This window comes from Nansenia antarctica (assembly GCF_963989245.1).
Source record: "Nansenia antarctica genome assembly, chromosome: 2".
Taxonomy (NCBI): Eukaryota; Metazoa; Chordata; class Actinopteri; order Argentiniformes; family Microstomatidae; genus Nansenia; species Nansenia antarctica.
This window is the reverse complement of record NC_137675.1, coordinates 42,471,278-42,494,412: the sequence shown is the minus strand read 5'-3', so window position 1 is coordinate 42,494,412 and position 23,135 is coordinate 42,471,278. Positions and strand designations below refer to the sequence as shown.

At 43.9% G+C, this 23,135-nt stretch overlaps 1 protein-coding gene across 1 annotated transcript in view; it reads left to right on the top strand.

Annotated features, from left to right (window-relative positions):
* The window catches only part of fbxl16 (F-box and leucine-rich repeat protein 16), a gene marked incomplete at both ends in the record, with an annotated part of 35,199 nt that extends 12,327 nt beyond the window's left edge, over positions 1-22,872 (top strand). The window contains 5 exons of the mRNA XM_080524438.1: positions 2,894-3,136; positions 5,252-5,517; positions 8,789-8,873; positions 9,244-9,307; positions 22,724-22,872. Coding sequence (XP_080380564.1) covers positions 2,894-3,136; positions 5,252-5,517; positions 8,789-8,873; positions 9,244-9,307; positions 22,724-22,872 — 807 coding nt within the window. The remainder of the gene's footprint in view (positions 1-2,893; positions 3,137-5,251; positions 5,518-8,788; positions 8,874-9,243; positions 9,308-22,723) is intronic.
* Positions 22,873-23,135: the final 263 nt, after the last annotated feature.

Below are 23,135 nucleotides of genomic sequence, written 5' to 3'. Positions count from 1 at the left end.
GTAGGGTAGGAGGGCAGGCAGGGCAGGCAGGCAGGCAGGGTAGGGCAGGTAGGAGGGCAGGCAGGGCAGGGCAGGTAGGAGGACTGGTAGGGTAGGAGGGCAGGCAGGCAGGGCAGGTAGGAGGGCTGGTAGGGCAGGTAGGAGGACTGGTAGGGTAGGAGGGCAGGCAGGCAGGGCAGGTAGGAGGACTGGTAGGGTAGGAGGGCAGGCGGGCAGGGCACGTAGGAGGACTGGTAGGGTAGGAGGGCAGGCGGGCAGGGCAGGTAGGAGGACTGGTAGGGTAGGAGGGCAGGCGGGCAGGGCACGTAGGAGGACTGGTAGGGTAGGAGGGCAGGCGGGCAGGGCACGTAGGAGGACTGGTAGGGTAGGAGGGCAGGCGGGCAGGGCAGGTAGGAGGACTGGTAGGGTAGGAGGGCAGGCGGGCAGGGCAGGTAGGAGGACTGGTAGGGCAGGTAGGAGAGCAGGCAGGCAGGGCAGGTAGGAGGGCAGGCAGGGCATGCAGGCAGGGCAGGAGTCAGGTCGGGGTTGGGTAAGCAGAGGCTACGATCTGGCACCGTAGTGAAGGCTGGACCGGGTCTTTATGGAGGACTTAATGATGTGGTAATGAGGAACAGCCGGACACCTGCACACCTGACTCCTCTCCTACCAATTAGGGAGAGAGAGAGGCACTGCCCGCTACCTCGAGGTAGAGGGCGTGACACTCTATTAATACCAGACTGTGTTAAGCTGTGTGCACACCAGGCCATTGCGTTGCACCGGAAGTCATTCATCTCAATGGGGCAGTTGCGTTGATCAGTTGCCTTGCTCTGCATTGCGTTTCTTGACCGTCAGGGTGCGCTAATCAGTCAAAAAATTTCAGCTTTTGCGTTGCGTTGGATCCGTTAAAACAACCGGAAGTAAACCGGAAGTAGTTTCTTGCCCAGAGCTTTCGCCTCAGATGTAAAATCCTCAATTTTGGCCGCCATTGGCTACAATCTGTAATTTGGCTCTACAAGTGTTAATATGTCATTTTATGAAGTTTTTATATGTTTTCAGGCGAGAAAGTAACCATATATATTCACAAAATGTGTCCAGTTTATCAAAATAACCTGTTTATATATCTGATCTGACGATTTTTTCCCCACTTCTGTGGGAAATTTCGCTAGCATGGCTAAAGGCTATCATGTATCCTGGGCTTATAAGAGATGATGTTACCCACGTAGGAGCTCTCTATCTAGTCTCCAGACTGGGTACTGAATAACCAGTCACTATTCACCTTATACAACAACAACTACTACTACTACAAGTGTCTATGACTACTGTTCATGTTAAATCCGTGTGGAGCTAATGCTATCGCGTCTCCACAGGCTAGCAAAGATGGCGCCGTTAGCATCACAAACACTATGATAACATCGTCCTCCTCAGTAGTATCTAGTCTATCTCAGTCACAGACATGTTCAACAACAACACGTTTTACAACAAGGAAGGGATACAACTAATAAACATGTTAACTCACTATTCACCTTACATATGTATCAACATGTAGCTGTATCAAACTTTTTTTTTTGTTCAAACTTCCCCCGCTGTGTTGTTGCGTCTGCATCGCACGTTGACGTACGTCAAGCCCATCCCACCAGGTTGCGCCAGAACGGTGGGTCACGGTCCCTGGTGTGCACGCAGCGTAAGGCCTAAGACTTCCCAGGCACCCATACCCAACCAGATCAGCAAGGTGACATCAACCACTCCATATCCCAACATCATTTTAGCCTATGAATAAAGATTTCATAAGTTTCTGTCCGATTTGTATTCCGTCATTCATTCTCTGAGTTAATCATATTTCAACACTTAGGGACATAGGGAGCCTATAGTTGTGGATATTTGTGTTCATGGGTTGAACTCCTGTTTTGGGGCTCTGGAAATATGATATTGGGCCAGAAATTAATATCACTGGTGTAGGTTAAACACAGCATTGAGATGATTTATCTATTTGACTATGGACTAGTTATATTTTCCTAGTAACAGATCTGCCTGCTACAAACATCCCGGGTTATTGTTGAGTTTAGGAGAACCCCTTTATGTCATTAGTTATGGTTGTGCAATCAGCACAGGGATCTCCTCACACTCTCCCAATGTAGCTTCTGGCGAGCTATTTTAATTAGGAACAAATGAAAATAGAATCATGTTGATGCTGTGAACATCAGCAAGACATTAAGGTTAATTCTTCCGTGACTGCCTTTTGAAATGTAAACAAAGCGCCTGAAATGTGTCGAGTCGTGTCACAACACTGTGCTGTTATCGAGAGGTCACTGGTGTTTTTGCTGAGAACAAAAAAGGGAGACAGTTTCTGAAAAATATTTCAATTATCTAGGTCTGCTGCCAAATTAGTGGAGTAATTTGTGAGATTAGTGAGATTCCATAAAATACACCAATTCCATTTCATAGCTATAAATAACAAATGAAAACAACCTGATTGTGTGTGTCTACGGCAAGATTTCAGCAGTTGGCTACTACTTTTAGAGGAAACGAAACATACAAATCTCAAATGTAAGTGTGTTTGTTTTGTTCTTTTTCAAGAACAACAGGTGCACCTCTCCTGTTGTAAACTGTGTGTGTGTGTGTGTGTGTGTGTGTGTGTGTGTGTGTGTACGTGCGTGTGCGTATGTGTGTGTGTGCGTGCGCGTGTGTGTTATGTGATTGAAATCTGTGTGTATCACATTGCATTCATAGTTAGTTTTTAGCCCTCTTGCTTCACTGATGAAATAGCAGGTGATGCTGGGATGATGCTTAAAATGTGTTACATTGTGTGACAGTGTGTGTGTGTGTGTGTGTGTGTGTGTTTGTCTGTGTGTATGTGTGTGTGTGTGTGTGTGTGTGTGTACATCCTCTGTATTCAAGTGTGTACTCTGGCCTGCAGGTGATGTTGGAGCAGATGCAGGGCCTGATGCACCTGGAGCTGTCTGGCTGTAATGACTTCACCGAGGCGGGCCTGTGGTCCAGTCTCAACGCGCGGCTCACCTCCCTCAGCGTGAGCGACTGCATCAACGTAGCGGACGATGCCATCGCCGCCATCTCCCAGCTCTTGCCCAACCTGTCGGAGCTCAGCCTGCAGGCCTATCACGTCACAGACACGGCCATGGCCTACTTCACAGCCAAGCAGGTACGCTAACACTCGACATCAACAGCTATTCAAGCACCACACAGCTATTGTAACACCAGGGATGCTAACACAGAGCAGGTACAATAATACCAGCACAACATCTCCATGCCAATAACTGCACCAAGCAGGTACCCTAATATCAACACGTCTATGTCCCCTCAGCTCATTTATCTAGCCTTCACCTCATCTAAACCCTTACCTTAAGCTATCCATTGTACATGTCTCACAACAACTAGTTGTCTTACATTGCAACTCAAATTAACCTGCTAACAACTCAAGCTAACCTGCTAATAACTCAAGGAAAAAGGAAAACAAATCTTAAATATTCTTAAAGATGTGGGAACATAGGTCTGTGGGAATATAGGGCTGTGGGAACGGGAGCGTACCTATGTTCCCCACGCTCTACGTTCCCCAGTCCCTTAGCTCCCTCCCGAAAAAGGGTCCTATGTTCCCTGCTCCCGAAAAAGGGTCCTATGTTCCCCGCTCCGAAAAAAAGGGTTCTATGTTCCCCGCTCCCGAAAAAGGGTCCTATGTTCCCCACTCCCAAAAAAAGGGTTCTATGTGCCCTGTTCCCCACTCCCGAAAAAGGGTCAGATCGGGCAGGGCAGTCTCGCTCGCCGGCAGTGTGTGGAGGTGCCCATGGTTGTTCTAGATGGATGATCGTGACATTATTCTGTCATCCGACTTCGGAAGCTAAGCAGGGTTGGGCCGGGTTAGTACCTGGATGGGAGACCACCTGGGAATCTCCGGTGCCATACGTTTTTACCCAGTAGAGAGACGCGCAACGGCTGGGGAAGAGGTGCGCCTGTTGCGGGCGGAGACACCTGCTACCTTTGGGTGTGCCTCGAGGCAAACTTAGCCTCACTTCCCGGGGTGCTATCGTCGAAAACGACACACCTCAGCGACCGTATGAAAATGGGTGAGATAACCAGCCTTAACCAGGCTTACTTCTTACAGCTAGTTATTATGTAATATAAAATATGAGAATGTCCTATTATTGCTTGTAACCGACTTGTTAAGTAGCCTATAGTGGTTAATGAACTATTCATTCTATTTTTTGTTCCAACCTTCAGATGAACCCATCTTGACAGATGAACCCATCTTGAAAATTAGGCATTAGTGTTGAGTTTGCATAGGCTACTCTAACACTGTGAGACTGGGATCTGTGGAAATTAGGCATTGTGTGTAGGCTGAGTATAAACGACTGTATTATTGATTGTTAATATAATAATATGAGGCGCAGGCAGACACAGCAGTGGAAATTCGTTTAGTTTGACTAAGAAATGTATTATTTCTCTGGTCTGTGTGAGGTTGCATTTGAAATACGAGTTTGACACCCTTAGACCATGCTCTGGAGTCTGTTAGACATAGTTTAACACCTCTGGAGTCTGTTAGACATAGTTTAACACCTCTGGAGTCTGTCAGACATAGTTTAACACCTCTGGAGTCTGTCAGACATAGTTTAACACCTCTGGAGTCTGTCAGACATAGTTTAACACCTCTGGAGTCTGTCAGATAGTTTGCTCACTGGTAACTGAGCAGTCAAAAGTGGATGGACAGTTAACTCTTGAAAACATTCACTATAACAGTGTGGGGGGTGGGGAGGAGCTTCCAGAGTTTTGTATTCGAGGAAGATCCAGTCACGTTGGATTATTTTTGGGGTGTTGTTGTGTCGGAGGTACAGGACCCGGCCTACTGCTGGCCTTCTTCACGGCTGATCTTTCATTCTTGGTAGGAATATTGAGTTGGAATATTGAGTTGGAATATTGAGTTAGAATATTGAGTTGGAACTTTTCGTATCAAATGGTGCATGGTATTGGCTGTTAACATTTTGATTTATTGAGCCTTTATTGATGCAGGTTAGTTTAATTGTAATCTTTTTCCAGAGAGACCTGGTCAATGATTCCCCTATTCCAATGAAAATAAACAGTTGTCAGAACAATAAAATCGTGTTATTAACGTGTTATCAACTTTCTAAGAAAATAAATAGTAACTCCCAATCTAAACCGCTCTCTCTCCTCCCCCTCCTCCCTCCACCCACCCACCCCCCCCCCCCCCCTCTCTCTCCCTCTCTCTCTCTCTCTCTCTCTCTCTCTCTCTCTCTCTCTCTCTCAGGGCTACACCACTCACACGCTGCGGCTGCACTCGTGCTGGGAGATCACCAACCACGGCGTGGTGAACATGGTGCACAGCCTGCCGAACCTCACCGCCCTCAGCCTCTCCGGCTGCTCCAAGATCACGGACGACGGCGTGGAGCTGGTGGCCGAGAACCTGCGCAAGCTCCGCAGCCTGGACCTGTCCTGGTGCCCCCGCATCACAGACATGGCCCTGGAATACATCGCCTGTGACCTGCACAAGCTGGAGGAGCTGGTACTAGACAGGTGAGGCCAGGGGGCCAGGTGGTGGTGGGGGCCAGGTGTGTGTGTGTGTGTGTGTGTGTGTATGCTTGGTTATCTGGTTATCTTTTATACTGGTTATCTTTTATACTGGTTATCTGGTTATCTTTTATACTGGTTATCTGGTTATCTTTTATACTGGTTATCTGGTTATCTGGTTATCTTTTATACTGGTTATCTGGTTATCTTTTATACTGGTTATCTGGTTATCTTTTATTCTGGTTATCTGGTTAACTTTTATACTGGTTATCTGGTTATCTTTTATTCTGGTTATCTGGTTAACTTTTATACTGGTTATCTGGTTATCTTTTATACTGGTTATCTTTTACACTGGTTATCTTTTATACTGGTTATCTTTTACACTGGTTATCTTTTATACTGGTTATCTGGTTTTCTTTTATACTGGTTATCTGGTTATCTTTTACACTGGTTATCTTTTATACTGGTTATCTGGTTATCTTTTATACTGGTTATCTGGTTATCTTTTATACTGGTTATCTGGTTATCTTTTATACTGGTTATCTGGTTATCTGGTTATCTTTTATACTGGTTATCTTGTATACTGGTTATCTGGTTATCTTTTATACTGGTTATCTGGTTATCTTGGTTATCTGGTTATCTTTTATACTGGTTATCTTGTATACTGGTTATCTGGTTATCTTTTATACTGGTTATCTGGTTATCTTTTATACTGATTATCTGGTTATCTTTTATACTGGTTATCTGGTTTTCTTTTATACTGGTTATCTGGTTATCTGGTTATCTTTTATACTGGTTATCTTGTTATCTTTTATACTGGTTATCTGGTTATCTGGTTATCTTTTATACTGGTTATCTTGTTATCTTTTATACTGGTTATCTGGTTATCTTTTATACTGGTTATCTTGTTATCTTTTATACTGGTTATCAGGTTATCTTTTATACTGGTTCTCTGGTTATCTGGTTATCTGGATATCTTTTATACTGGTTATCTTGTTATCTTTTATACTGGTTATCTTTTATACTGGTTATCTGGTTATCTTTTATACTGGTTATCTGGTTATCTTTTATACTGGTTATCTGGTTATCTTTTATACTGGTTATCTGGTTATCTTTTATACTGGTTATCTGGTTATCTTTTATACTGGTTATCTGGTTATCTATTTATTTGGTTGTCTTTTATACTGGTTATCTGTCCTCCTGATGACATTCATGGTACATGAATTATAATACACAAATATACAATAATAATAATCATATTATAATATATATGTATATATATATATATATATATATATTAGGGATGCACGATATGCATTTTTCCCAACCGATACCGATACCGATGTTTACCCGCTTCTCGTGGCCGATAACCGATATGATAACCGATATTTTTTTCTTTTTTTTTTCTTTCCTAGCACCAGGGGAGCCCCCCCCTCCCAAATTTCGTTGTTTGGTACCTGTACTATATCAATGACAATAAAGACCATTCAGATATAATTTCACAGTTGATAGTGTAGTTCATGCACACCTGAAGGTAAGAAAGGCTATGTAGTGAGCAAAGATTGATGATTTAATATTCCATAGTGATCTCACCAAATCTAACTTACATCACTATTGTTAACACAACAAAGAGAACACTTCTGACTCTTCAAATGTTCATTTATTATTTCCTCTAACAAACAGAATCTGTTATAGACAGTGCACAATGCTTTTTTTAGCCAAGATCTGGCCTCCTTTTATCAAAACAAAAAAGGCTCACCTAAGCCTTCTCCAAACATGGTTTCAAAAGCCCCGCGGATGGCTGTCGCAGTATGCGAACCGGAGAACTCCTGCGCATGCAGCAGTGTCTTCTTCATATTGAAGTCCTCATCCAGCCACTGGGCCGTCAAACTAAGCATACTGACTGGACTAACGTCAGAAGTCCATATGTCCGTGGTAAAACTTATCTGGCTTACGCTAGTATCGATCAGACTATGGATGTGTGTGGCGACTGTATCATACATAGCAGGCAGGCACACGTCTGCAAAATAGCGGCGACTTGGGAGTGTATACCGGGGCTCTAAATGTGAAATTAGCTGGCGAAATCCTTTATCTTCTACTACAGAGAAAGGCTGGTCGTTGAGGGCCATCAACTCCATAATTTTTTCATTGATTGCTTGAGCCTTTGAGCTGTCTCGAGTGAACTTCCTGCAGTTTTCAAATGCGTGTTCAATAGGCACAGCAGCTTTTTTTTTCGCGGCTAGGCTACCTTGTTCTGCTACTACTACTAGTGCTTGATATTCCTTCCATACAGTATGCTTGCAATGGTGAATCTTAAGGTGACTGAGATTCGTTGTGTTGTAACTCGTAGACCTTTGCCCTCCTCTCCGAACTTTTGTCGAACATGTATTGCAAATTGCAAACGCACTATCTGCCTCAGAAACTGTGCAGAATGTCAGACACACCGGGGAAGGCATGTTTCGCTCTCGTCTCGTCTATACACTGCGTGCCTGTACGCAGGCGCAGCAGCATGAGCGCGGAAACCGGAAGCAGAAATATTTCCGGCTTCATATTATCGGTTAAATATCGGCTAAAATTGTATAAAACCGATAAATACCGATAAACATTAATTTCCCATTATCGGGCCGATAAATATTGGTGCCGATAATATCGTGCATCCCTAATATATATATACGTATAATACACAATTATTTTACACAATTATAAAAAAAGTGTGGTCTATTTTTATGTTTTTAACAATAGCCTCTTTTGGACAGCGGTGCCAGGGCGTGCCAAGGCTTACTAGCGGCCAGCTGGTGGTCACAGCCCGGCGCTTTGTGTCTAGGGAAGAAGCCCAATTTGAATTCCCACAGTTGGGCTTTTCTAGCCCCGCCCCATATGCCCTCTTCTGCAGTCTAACCTATTTGTTTTTTTGTAGTTACAGCAAGCTAACTTAAGAATCATGCCGGCCCACCCACCAAGTTCGCTAGCCAACTGACGCACTTGGATGATAAGAATATCTTGCACTTAAACCGTGTCCCTAGCTAGTTTGGCCTCATCAGTAAGGGGGGGGGGGTAGAGTTTGCTAAAAGCCAACATTATAAGCACAGACTGAGAATACGCATAGGAAAGCCAGCTAATGAGGTTATGGGACTTCCTGGACACAGATTTAGCCAAATCCGAGACTCTCCAAATCCTAGATTCTCAATTGAAAGTGCAGTTGAGTTCAGGGCTATAATCTCAATATAACCTTGTCTCCATGGTGATAATCCTGTCCCCAATCTGTGTCTCTGTCCAGGTGTGTGCGGATCACAGACACAGGGCTGGGGTACCTGTCGACCATGTCCTCACTGAGGAGCCTCTACCTGCGCTGGTGCTGTCAGGTACACACACACACACACACACACACACACACACTCACACACACACACACACACACACACACACACACATAACACACACACACACACACACACACACATACACACACACACACATAACACACACACACACACACACACACACACACACACAACACACACACACACTTACACACACAGACATAACACACACACACACACACACACACACACACACCCCTCTTACCTGTACCCTAATTAAAAGTGAGAAGAGGATTAGACAAAACAATCAATAAATAGAAATTCCTGCATTATCAGAAAAATCTAAAAATAATGTTTGCGTGTTTGCGTGTGTGTGTGTGCACTGTGCGTGTGTGTGTCTTTCTGTGTCCAGGTGCAGGACTTTGGGCTGCAGCATCTGTTTGGAATGAGGAGCCTGCGTCTCCTCTCTCTGGCAGGTATGGTGGATGTCTCTCTGTCTCTCTCTCTGTCTCTCTCTCTCTCTGTCTCTCTCTCTGTCTCTCTGTCTCTCTTTCTCTCTGTCTCTCTCTCTCTCTGTCTCTCTCTCTCTCTCTGTCTCTCTCTCTCTCTCTGTCTCTCTCACTCTCTGTCTTTCTCTCTCTCTCTGTCTTTCTCTCTGTCTCTCTCTCTCTGTCTCTCTCTCTCTCTCTGTGTGTCTCTCTCTCTCTCTGTCTCTCTCTCTCTCTGTGTGTCTCTCTCTCTCTCTCTGTCTCTCTCTGTCTCGCTCTCTCTCTCTGTCTCTTTATCTCTCTGTCTCTTTATCTCCCTCTCTCTCTTTCTGTCTCTTTCTCTCTCTGTCTCTCTCTCCCTCTCTCTCTCTTTGTCTCTTTCTCTCCCTCTCTCTCTCTCTCTGTCTCTCTCAATTCAATTTTAAATTTAAATGTCAAAGGGCTTTATTGGCATGGGAAACATACATTTACATTGCCAAAGCGTGTGAAGTGTGAAGATAAAAAACAAAAACAAAAATAATGTAATGTACATACGTGTACATACTAGAATAAATAAATATATTACATACTAGATTACAAATAAATAGATTACAAATATAGTACATACTAGAATAAATGATGATTAAACTGATGATTAAACTTATTTAAATTCTTATGGTGGTTTTATCCCATTTGATGTCCTTTTTCTATCACAGCAGCTAACAAATCTTGCTGCTGTGTTTGCACATTGCTGTACCTCACCCAGCAGATATGGTAGCCTTTCAACATTGGTCAAGTCCTCAAAGTCTCCCTGGGTGTTGGTGATCAGGGGAAAGTACGTGTCCCTGATGTCCTTGTACAGCTGGCTCTTCTTATCCACCGCCCCACCGGTGACCCGAGAATCGGGTCTATGTTTAATATAATAGATATAAAGAGCTTACCTTTATCAATAATGTTCATCGATGTCGCAAACGATTCATTAGATTCCTTTGTTTACAGCCACGTCACATAGGAAAACCAAGCATGCTTGGTTTCAACCTCCAGAATTTCCATATCATTGGTCCTCAATAGTATTTTTTTCCGCCTCTGCTTGATTCTATTGGCTCTGACGCTTCAAATGAGGGGTCAATCATGACATTTTGACCAATGGGTTCGGGAGAAATTTGACTGCGTAATCTGACCTGGTGTGTAAAAGAGGCGGGTGCGCCATAGGGGCGCATAGACAAGCGCGCAGGAGGGCCCTGCTGGTTGGAAACAGAGTCTAAACAGTTGGATTTGGATGCAATTTATACCTATAGTGATATGTCAATGAAATATAATACATTTTACAGTCTTGATACATGAGAAAGTCTGATACACTGATGGTGACAAAATGTCTCCAAATGGCACAATTTGGTTGTCCGCCTAAACATACCTGTACTAAAACAGGTACAAAGTTGCATTGGCTCACATTACTAGCATCTAATTTGGCACAAGTACTCATCAGACCCTGGAGTACTGATTCCTAGATGATTTGGGTTTATTCAATCAGGTTTCCAAGCTGATATTCACTCTAAAAGCTGTTGTTTCTTTAGGCGGAGAGTGAATTTTAGATTTTTCACAATGTTCTAGCTCTATTTACTCTGACACAGTAACATATATTTTGATTCTGACACTTCTATAGTCACCCCACAGGTGTTAGCTTTCATTTGATACCAAGATCATTATGAAGGCCCTTGTGATTGTGGAGATATTCTATATTCACTTTGGGCATGTCATTTCTAGCAGAAAACCTGAAAAATAGGCCCGATAAGAAGAGTTAGTGCAGCTCTGTTTCCACCTGGTTTGTGTGCAGTGGGTGCACAATCTTTCTGGTCTGGGGAGCCAGGTCTGCCTGTGGCGGCCTTTCTCGATGGCCAGGTTGTGTTCACTGAGTCTGTACATAGTCAAGGATTTCCTTAGCTTTGGGTCTGTCACAGTACTCTGGTATTCTGCCACTGTGTATTTTCTGTTTAGGGCCAAATAGCTCTCTCTCTCTCTCTCTCTCTCTCTCTCTCTCTCTCTCTCTCTTTCTGTCTCTTTCTCACTCTCTCACTCTCTCTCTCTCTCTCTCTCTTTCTGTCTCTTTCTCTCTCTATCCCTCTCTCTCTCCCTCTCTCTCCCTCTCTCTCTCTTTCTGTCTCTTTCTCTCTCTCTCTGTCTCTCTCTCTCTTTCTGTCTCTTTGTCTCTCTCCCTCTCTCTCTGTCTCTTTCTCTCTCTCCCTCTCTCTCTTTCTGTCTCTTTCTCTCTCTCTCTCAGTCTGTCTCTCTCTCTGTCTCTTTCTCTCCCTCTCTCTCTCTCTGTCTCTCTCTCTCTCTCTCTCTCTCTCTCTCTCTCTTTCTGTCTCTTTCTCTCTCTCTCCCTCTCTCTCTTTCTGTCTCTTTCTCTCTCTGTCCCTCTCTCTCTCTGTCTCTCTCTCTCTCTGTCTCTCTCTCTCTGTCTCTCTCTCTTTCTGTCTCTTTCTCTCTCTCTCCCTCTCTCTCTCTGTCTCTCTCTCCGTCCGTCTCAAGCATGTGTCTAACGCCAAGCTAGAGAGTCGGACTCTCGCCTATTTTTTTCTGCGTGCCGTACAAAGGCAAGGCAAGGCAAGGCAAGTTTATTTGTATAGCACATTTCATACAACAGGGGCAATTCAAAGTGCTTTACATGCATTATTTTAAAAAAAAATACAGCAAGAGGAGCATAAGAAAATAAAAATTACAATGAATAAAAGCAAATATAAGAAGTAAATAGATAAAACATTTAAAAAGACAATAGTTAATGGACATTAACTAGACATTGATAGAAGTGTTTGTGTTTAATCATAACTGGTGCAAAACATGAAGGTTTTTAGCTTAGATTTAAATATTTTAAGGGTTTGGGCCTGTTTGATTTCTTCAGGGAGTTTGTTCCAGGAGCATGCAGCAGCGTGACTGAAAGCTGCTGCACCGTGTTTTGTTTTTACTCTTGGAATTATTAGCTGATTTGTCTCAGCTGACCTTAGGGACCTTGCGGGAATATAGGGTGGGAGGAGATCTGATATGTATTTTGGTCCAAGACCATTTTGTGATTTGTATGTAATTAGGAGGATTTTGAATTCAATTCTCTGAGAGACTGGTAGCCAGTGCAGGGATCTCAGGATTGGTGTAATGTGTTCAAATGTCTTTGTTTTTGTTAGGACCCTAGCAGTGGCGTTTTGGATGAGCTGCAATTTACGAACAGCTCCTTTAGATAGGCCTGTTAGTAGACCATTACAATAATCAAGTCTACTCGAAACAAATGCATGGATGAGTTTTTCAAGGTCTTGCTTGGACATGAAACCTCTCATTCTTGTTATGTTTTTCAGGTGATAGTAGGCTGATTTAGTTATCGAGTTTATGTGGCTGTTGAAGTTTAGATCGGAGTCTAGAATTACACCAAGATTTCTGACCTGTTTTTTAGTGTGAAAATAGAGGGAATCAAGTTTTGCAATGACTTTCGATCTTTTGTCAGGTGCACCGAATACAATTACCGTATTTTCCGCACTATAAGGCGCACTTAAAAGTCCAAAAAAAAAAAAAAAAACGACAGTGCGCCTTATAATCCGGTGCGCCTTATATATGGATCAAAATGTAAAAATTACATGACCAATATTTTTTTTTTAATAATAATAAAATGTTTCAGTACGACTGGTAAACTACAAAGCCGCACCGCTTGCAGCATTACGGTAATCAGTAAACGACGGCCGCCATCTTGGAATCTCCGCGAATGCTATGCTATTGTTATGCTATCATGTGCTCTGAATGGATGCCGTACTCACCCAACTGTTCAATTCGGACACTCACACCGCTTGCAGCATTACGGTAATCAGTAAACACCGGTGTTGTGCTTACTCACAGTCCCACACCACAAGACCCCAAGTAAAGAAGACTAAACAGAGTTTCCGAGGGAACAAAGTGAGATTCTTGGTGCTTTCAACTTGAAGTTTTAAAGTACCCACTCGATATAATAAACAACAGTTTAACGATCACTAAACACTTATCATTTGTGTATTGGATTCATTATTCTCGTTTGCCGGAGGCTACCGGTAAGGGAGGGTTGATTTGTAAACATACTTTCGTTTTAGCTCGTGTTCAAAAGCAAGAACTGTGTGTTCATCTAGTTATGTGTAGTTATGTGTTTTTAGCATGTCGATGTTCTCCCAGTATGTTGTCATGTTATTAAAATACAGTTTAGACCTTCGTAGCGATGTGTTTTGTTAGCTGTTAGCCGCTAGCAGCGTTTGTTGTGGTTTGGTCAGATTCACTTTTCTCCCATTCAGTGTTTGAGATGAACCAACATTCAAATACGCCTGTCGTGTTCAATCTTTCTCTGATTTGAATGTATGACACATCATTTGAAAGCTTACAATCTGTAGTTTAAGCATGTGTAAAAACTGAAAAAGTACGTTGCACATTTCACCAGGAGATGTCACATATTGGTTGTTTGTTATAATTGTATAGCCTATTGGTTGTTTTCTGGTGTTGTTTTGCTCTGTTTGTAGTCTACTTGATGTATTTTTATCAGCTGTTAAATCACCACAGCGGTTAATCCACTAATAGAGATAATAGCAGATTGAAAATGCTTGTAGCTAACTACTCTATATCTCGTGGTTGCAGCTATTGCGAATTGCTATTCACGCGAGTCAGCTGTGAATCACCGCAGGTCCTTGACGCTTGTTGCAAAAATGGATGACGAACGGCTGATACTTGAGGTGGGAAAATATATATTTTTGACAGTGGAGCAGGTAGAACGTTGATGGTGACAACGCTCAGGTGGAGCTTGGACAACGGGAAGTTGACACAACACCGATGGAGAGGTGACGCAACGCAGTAGGTGGAGCTTGGGCGTAACGCAACCCCAGTCAAACGTTTGACTGCAGTATCTATTCTATGCGCCTTATAATCCGGTGCGCCTTATAATCCGGTGCGCCTTGTGTATGAAAAAAAATCTAAAATAGACCATTCATTGAAGGTGCGCCTTATAATCCGGTGCGCCTTATAGTGCGGAAAATACGGTACCTCTGTTTTGTCCTTGTTTAGTTGGAGAAGGTTTTGTGTCATCCAGGCGTTCTTCTTATCGCGTCAGTCACGTTCTTGTTAAACACAAGAAGTCATTCAAAGACGGCGGAATTGTGAAAAAAGCGTTTCTCAAGGCTGCAGATTGCCTTTTCGATGACAGATCCACAGTGGCTGATGACACCTTGCAAGCCTGCCTACACCTTGCAACCAGCTCATACAGCCCTGACTACTAGAAACTAGCTGCCTCCTCCCAGTGCCAGGTCTCCCACTAAGGTAGAGAAATGCATTTATTTCCTCCTTTCAAACTAGGGAACTACCTGTTTTGTATCTGGTTTACTTTGCTGTTTGTTGGATCAGTAGTTGGCTATGGTACTGCAGACTGGCTGTCAGTGTGTGAGAGAAAGTGAGAGTGTGTGTGTGTGTGTGTGTGTGTGTGTGTGTGTGTAAGAGAGAGAGAGAGAGAGAGAGAGAGAGAGAGAGGGGGGGAGAGAGAGAGGGGGGGAGAGAGAGGGGGGGAGAGAGAGGGAGGGAGCAAAACAAAAGGGTATAGTGCAAAACAAAGGGTATAGTGCATCTTCTCAGGCATCAAACACATTTTTAAAATGTAGTAGAGAGTGCAAACTGCTGAGTACTACATTTTAAAAATGTGTTTGATGCCTGAGAAGATGCACTATACCCTTTGTTTTGCACTATTACATTACATTACATTCAAGTGATGCCAGAAATAAATATGCTGCTGCTGCAAGCTGTAAAGTTCATTAAAATATCTATTTTTGAGTGAACAATCATTTTAATTGTCTTTATTTTTAGTTAGCACATGCCTACAACAACAACTAACAACTTCAAGCTAAATTTAGAAGCTGATTTAGAAGATGATAGCTAAATAAGAGCGATTGAGTAATTGTGCGATAAGCTGTAATTTATGATCTGATTAGTCGACTAATCGTTAAAATAATCGGTGACTAATCGACTATGAAAATAATCGTTTGTGGCAGCCCTATTTAGGGCCAATCCCAATTCACCCCTACGGCTTCGTTTTCACCCCTATGGCTTGATTTGCGCGTTCACGTTTAGGGGGAGGGCTATCCCAATTCATATTTCATCGAGCCATGGCTTCATTTCGAGGGCTAACTATGACTTCATTTCGAGCGATTTCAGGACCAGACTAGCTTCGAAGCCATAGGGGTACGCTACCCCTTGATTCCAGGATGCATTGCGAATCATTTACAGAAATGTTATGTCGCTCTATTCAATGCGGAAATGTCATTTTACTTTCTCTGTAATTACTTATTAATAAAGATTTGAAAAATTATGATAACCATCTTATTATCTTAGTTTAATGTCATTACAATGCATTATAGACCTTTTATTTATAACAAGCATAACCAAAACATCGCTTTTATGTCGGTGCTGTGTCTAACGTTACAGTAACGCAACGCTGCATGACAGTCGAGCATTTCAGAGATGTACAATCATAAATCAATTATTACCTGTGGCGTTTGACAGCGGATGATGGTACACATACTGTATGTAAAGTTATCTATCAAACGTTCATACAGAAAGTGCCTTGAAGCCGTCATTACAAACAAAGGCTTCTCCACTAAGTATTGAATTGATATACTTTTTTCCTGTTTCATTCCACTTTATTACACATAACTTTATTTACATATGGACTTTTAATGGTTAGACTTTTTGTCTGGATTGTTTGAGTTAATACCAAAGTCTGGTGCAAATTTCACTTGAATAGGCTCATTGGAAATACATTTGTTGAACAAAATGTTGATGTGTTCAATACTTATTTCCCCCACTGTATCCTGTCTCTGGTCCATGCTGTGCACGGCCAACATCAAACAACCACAGACAGACAGACAAACAAACAGTCTTGGTCGTCCCTCTGTTAGGGCTTACACACCGGCAGTTCCGAACGCCGGTTCGCGTTCGCGTGCCGAAACCTCCGAACGTTGGCGCTGTCTGGCGAACGAGCCACGATAGTGCGGCAGCTTAGCAAAATGATGGGGACGCGCCGGACAAAAGCACCCAATTTTTTCCATGTGCTCTACATCACCATAGCTTGCAATTTTTGGTGGGAGCCACTTCATCAAGATGGCCGATGGTGGCCGCCATGTAAAATCTATAAGTGCAAATATCTCGGCTTCCAAGCCACATAGAAGGTCAATCTTGGTATCAAAATATACATTTTCTGGGTCAAGGAATGCATTAAAGCTATTGAGAATATCACTAGATGATTATTTGTGCCGAGATCAAATAAATATGTTCATTCTGGCAATGTCCACATACTTTTCAACTCGGTTCCTAAGCAGCTGGACATATATTAATATGTATGTTTTCAATGGCATGTATATTGAAAAATGGACAACATGCATTAATTGAATTGAACTTTATGTGCTTCACTTTTTAACATAACAAAGCATTTTATATCATCAAATTATCAGTCACATTTACAACTGCAAAGCTCTGTGCATTTCCAGTGTGCTTTCTTGCATGAGCACTTTGCACCACAGCCACTTGCGCTTTTACAGCCACATTTAACCAGTTCAGTGCAGGCTTTCGAAGCCATTGGTAGAATGCTCCACACAGGAAGCCTCTATCCAATGTCCATCCACATCCTTCTGGACTGGGTGTCGGCTGCTGAGCCAGTTCAGATGTTGCCCAGATCCCAGACTGGTAGGCAACTCGCTTCAAGTGCTGCAGAAGGGAATCTTGTGTTGGTGGAATGTGTTCCATGGTTCTGTTCTTCTGGCAGAACAACTCTCTCCGTGCTTCATTAATAGATTCCACATCACTCGTCTTGTCGTAAAGGACGATTGTGTAGCGCTCCAGAAGTTGAAATTGCTGGGCATCTATGGTCACGGGAGTGTGCGGATTCGCTGCCATGTAGTTGAAGGCCTGGGTGACCTCGGGGTAGGACTTCCAAGCCTCCCATGCTGACTTCTTCCCCTTCCCACAGAATGCTGAGGTTGTGTCACAGCCTGTGAAACAGTGGAAGACTGGAAGTGCTGTGGACTTACCTTTGCCCAGAGTATGGCAGATGTTATTGATATGAAGATATCTGTAGTTCTTGCCAGTGCCAAAAGCGACCAGATGTCTGCAGCTGGATACTTGGAGGGCAGGGCATGGAACATGCCGATGAGGATAACGACAACATCTGTATCCACAGTGCGTACCAAGCAGGTAGAAGAGCGATGCTCCAGGGCATCAAGCAGATGAATCAGTATCCTGGTGTCGGCCTCTTCATGGTTACATGGCAGTATGAAGTGGCTGGTGTCTGTGCCGACCACTCTGGTGCCAGATGTAATGAAGACCTGCTTACCATCTGGCCAGGCAATGGATGCAATCTTCCTGGAGAGGAAGGTGAAGAGTTCCTGCTTGTTCATAGGGTCACGCAGGAAATCTGGCCAATTCCCTGGCAGCTTGTTCTGACCAGCCACCTTCCGTTGTATCCCTTTGCCTCGCTTCTCCCTTGTTGACTCTTTTATGCTGCTGGTGATGTAAGTATCCCAGACCACATCAACTCTTGCAGAGGTCTCCAAGTGCTTCATGATGTGGGGAACAAAGACACAACTGGCATATTCGTCGAATGTGGTAATGTTGGTGGTGGACAGGAAGTGCACAACAGCAGCACCGTCGAGTACTTTGACATCAAAAGTCCCTGGAGGTAAAAAAGAAAGTTAGTTAAAAAACGAAAAACAAACTGTAAATAAGGACTCTCTACAGACCTTGAAGAGAATGATATGCAATTGTTTCTGATTATTACTGATATTACTTAATGCCACTGACTGATTACAACTTGTTTGTAAAAAAAAAAAAAGTACCTGGAGGTTCCTGTTGTGTCTTCTCTGTCAGAACAATTAGCAGATCTGACTTCTTTCCCAAGCGTAGTTTCCCTCTGTCAGATAGGGAGGGAGGGTATGGATGGTTTTCGTGCTTAAAAAAGGTGCTCATGTCACCCTCTCTGTGTTGCATGGCTATATATAATTGGGAGAAGAGTGCAACATCATCCTTCAACATTGAGATCTGCCCTGCCTGCTTGGTCTTGGTCTTGGGTGTTGGGCATCTGAAGAGAGGCAGTGAGTTCTTTTTGATGGGCTCGTGAATGGAGTGTGTGCGGTTCCTGATCACTCTCTCATGGTACTTGTTGTACTGATCTCTGCCCACTGATTCCACATTGCGGACTGTGTTAACCACAGACTCGTCAGTTATATTTTGTGTGTCCAGCATTAGAAGCTCGGGGGTATCATCTAGGAATGGATTGCTCATCCCAGTGATGGTGTGCACCAGAGCTAGTGCTTGTTCTTTGAATGTCTTCTGTGTAGACATTCCTTCTTCATGGTGTTGTTGTTTATTGCCTTCTTCTGAAATATACTCCTGCTCAAACTCTTTTAGGAGTCGTGCTTGTTCAGGCCCTGCGATCATCCACTTCTTGAATGCTGAGGGATTCTCGGTGAGTCCCACTGCACCCCCAGAACCCTTCACCAGATCATTATTCTGCTCATGAGCCTGGTCTATCGGTATGCTTGAGAATCTATTTGTGGTCTTGGGAATAACCCAGTGACCATGTTCTTCAAATTCATTGTGAATGGACGTGGGCAAGCTTTCCATGTCGCGGATGTGGACAGGAATCCATCTGGCATAGTTCTGGTGATCAAGGGCGAAGAACCATGGGACGAGAGCCTTCAGTGACTCCACATAGAGGGGGAAATCCTGTTCTCTGTGGGCACGTACAAATATCAGACCCATTATTTCCAAGTTGAGGATGGTATCCCAGTACTGGAATGTTGGACTCCTGGTGATCATATCTTGTCTCCAAGCTTCTTTGATCTTCTCATCACGTGGTCCCTCAGTCACCATGTCCAAGAAGGCATTCTGCTGCAGCTTCCCCAGTGCCAGAGCGCTCACTTGGTGGGCATGTCTTGTCCTAGTGAGGTGGGATGCTTTGAGGAAAGAGTCAGCTGTGCCAGAGGATGCGATACCAGCCTCAGTCAGTGCAGTGGTCAAAAAAAAAAAATCACATAATGATATTCTCAATAGCTTTAATGCAGTCCCTGACCCAGAAAATGTATATTTTGACACCAAGATTGACCTTCTAAGTGGCTTGGAAGCCGAGATATTTGCACTTATAGATTTTACATGGCGGCCACCTTGGAAATCGGCCATCTTGATGAAGTGGCTCCCACCAAAAATTGAAAGCTATGGTGATGTAGAGCACATGGAAAAAATTTGGTGCTTTTGTCCGGCGCGTCCCCATTATTTTCAAATATGGTCTTAAGCCACCGCACTACGAACGATACACTGGTATGAACGCGGGCTCGTTCGCCAGACAGCGCCAACGTTCGGAGGTTTCGGCACGCGAACGCGAACCGGCGTTCGGAACTGCCAGTGTGAAAGAGGCCTGTTAGGGCTTTCACACCGGCAAAGAACCGTGCCGGTTCGCGTTCGCGTTCGGGAACCTCCGAACGTTAGTGCTGTCTGGCGAACGAGCCCGCGTTCATACCAGTGTAACCAGAACCATCCGCGTCATCAACGATGGGTGATGAAGGGGTGGGAAAAACAAAAATGTCACAACTAGATGGCAGCTACTTCACTGGAAAAGAGGATATTATGTTCCACTACAGTATCTGAAATAAACACTATTTTCTATGAAACAAAACAAAAGACGCTTTCTACACCCGTTCTAATCAGCTGCTCCATTACTGTCATAGACATGGCTTACGAAATGTGCGTTCGCGCATGTCCGCGCGTGTGTGCGTGTGTGTGTGTTTGCTGAGCATGTGAGGAAGATAGAGAGACTAATGAAACTTTTGATATTGTTTTTGATCACTAATGATTAGATTTAGATTAGATTACATTTTGTCTACTTCCTTCTTGCTGGTCTCTGCAGCCTAGAATATGACACACCCACTGACGACGTGACTGTTCTACGTTTTGGTTCCCGCTTGAGAACCACTATTTTCTGGTTCTCGCTGCGAGCCAACTTCTCAGGCTCCGAACCAATTGAGTTTCGGTCTGAACGCGCCAGCCGGTTCCAGACTTGGTTCGCGAACGCAAACCGGCACGGTTCTTTGCCGGTGTGAACGCCCTATGTGGCGACAGATACGTGTTTACACCAAGGTCCACAGGAACAACCGTCTTTCACGGTTTTTCCGTAAAAGTAAGAGTCTGTAAATAGCAGCTTTTACCCGGTAGATCATAAATGCTAACTGCTTAATGCTTAATGCCAGGCTGTCAAATAAAGGGTTTAGGGTATTTGAACATAAGCGCAGTTGAGGGAGAGAAGGCGAGGGGAGGAAGCCAACTGTCCGGGGACACACTATGGACTCTTCCTGAGGTCCCCCCTCCTCCCTTTCTGGCCCAGTCTTCCCTCTGGTGTCCGCCTCCGGTATCACAGGACATATTGCCGTTAAATTACTAAATAATTAAATTATGATGATATAGTGATTGTTATATATTATATGTTATATATATATATATATATATATATATATATTATATAATAAATATATAATGATTGGAGAACTTTGAGCTGCAACGTTTGCAGGACAAGTGCTATACAAATAAAAAGTTATTATTATTATTATTATTATTGTTATTATTATTCCGCTGCATCCCGCGTCTTCACCCACCCTCCTCCTGAAGTACGGAGGTGTGCGCTCCCCCACGCGGGTTTGGAATTGGACTGAACAAAGAGCCTATGTCCTGAACCTAGACCTATCCTGTTCTCTCCATGTGGGCCTTACTTCAGGAGAATGGATACACAGTAATGGTCCTTTGCAGTCCATGCAGATATTTGCCATTGGCCTTTGCAGTCCATTTGCAGCCAAGCAGACATAGTAGACAAGTACACCCTTTCTTCCTCAACGTCTGTTCCTTATTTCTCCTCCCATGTGACAGTTGTTGACCTGTGAGACGTCCTCTCCTTTTTTCATGTGTAGTCAATTGTTATTTATTATGAATACAATGATATGGGCTTCTAAGCTTTTTTTTTTTTTTTACATTTTAAAAGCTTTGGTTAAAGATGTAAATGGGATTTTGCCATGTCCCCAGTGTTGTTCATTCAACTTCAATATAAAAAATAACTAATAAAACATATACATTTCCAAATATGTTATTATCATTTAATTTTCCTGAGCAATATCTATTGAATCAAATATAGTTTATATATATATATATATATATTTAATATAATTTACATTTTGTACAAAAACATAAGGTTGTATGTTTGTCCCTGCGGTCACTGTCCACCCTGTTGAGCTGTGTTAATGTCCCTTTAAAAAAACAAATTTCTCAATCACATCACTCTCATGAGGTGACATCACATCAGTGGAGGGAAATTCAACTGTGGTAAGCTGTGTGATTTTCTACCTCTTTTAACATCAGATTTTTAGTGAGTTTAATGTGGTTCACCATAACATGTCCACCCTGTTAGGCCTAAATATTGAGGAGATCAATCAAATTGAATAATTTAAAAAAAGTGTTTAGTGCAAATTAGATTCCTCATCAAGTATTCATGGTCATGCTAGGCATTATGCTAACACAGGCAGGCTAAAGGCTAACTTTAACTCAAAATGTCCACCCTGTTAGTGTCCACCCTGTTAGTGTCCACTCTGTTAGCCCTATTCAACTAACAGAGGGTATTCTAATTAAAATACAATGTAGGTGCCTGAGCTCGACCACTATGTTTTTCAGCAAGTTAGATACTGTATGTCCTTTATATAATAGAACATTAAAATATAGGTAAATCAACAATTTATTTTTCACAAGTTGAAGTCCAAATGGCACCCTATAAAAAAATTACCCGTGTGTGGTCTCTGCTGGGTTCCAGGGGTGTGTTGTTCACTGTCCTGGTTTTTGACCGTATTTTGATGTGAGTCTAAGAGAGTCCCCTCCTCTTTCTCTCTCTCTCTCTCTCTCTCTCTCTCTCTCTCTCTCTCTCTCTCTCTCTCTCTCTCTCTCTCTCTCTCTCTCTCTCTCTCTCTCTCTGCTTCCACTCCCTTCCCCCGCTTTGTCTCTCTCTCTCCCTCCCTCCTTCTCTAATTTTCTCCCCCTCTCCCTTCCCTCCCTCCCCCATGCCCCCTCCTTCCCTCCTTCTCTCTCTCTCCTCCTCCCCTTCTCGGCCCTCCCTCCCCCTCCTTCCCTCCCCCATCCCTCCTTCATCCCTCCTTCTCTCTCCCTCCTCCCTCTCTCTGCCCTCCCTCCTCCTCTTCCCCCCCATCCCTCCTTCTCTCTCTCTCTCTCTCCTCCTCCCCTTCTCGGCCCTCCCTCCCCCACCCCCCCTATCCCTCCTTCTCTCCGTTTCTCTCTCTCCTCCTCCCCCCCTCGGCCCTCTCTCTCCCCTCCTTCCCTCTCCCTCTTTCTCTCTCCCTGCTCCAGGCTGCCCCCTGCTGACCACCACCGGCCTCTCTGGGCTGATCCAGCTACAGGAGCTGGAGGAGTTGGAGCTGACCAACTGTCCCGGGGCCACGGCTGAGCTCTTCAAGTACTACTCCCAGCACCTGCCCCGCTGCATGGTCATCGAGTAGCCCCCCCCCTCCCTCCACCATCCCTCCTCCACCATCCCTCCCACCCCTAAAGCCCTCAATCCCACTCTCAAGACCACCACCACCCCCCCACGAGCGCGCCAGCCGGCCCACGTGCTCATCCCAACCACATCACCCCCCCCCCACCCCACTCCCCGAATAAAGAAACCAACTCAAGACCTGACCCCTCCCCCCACTCCCTCAGCCCAACGAACACCAATGACCGAAGAGGGACGGACGGTGTGGACCCATCTTCTCCTCTCAGC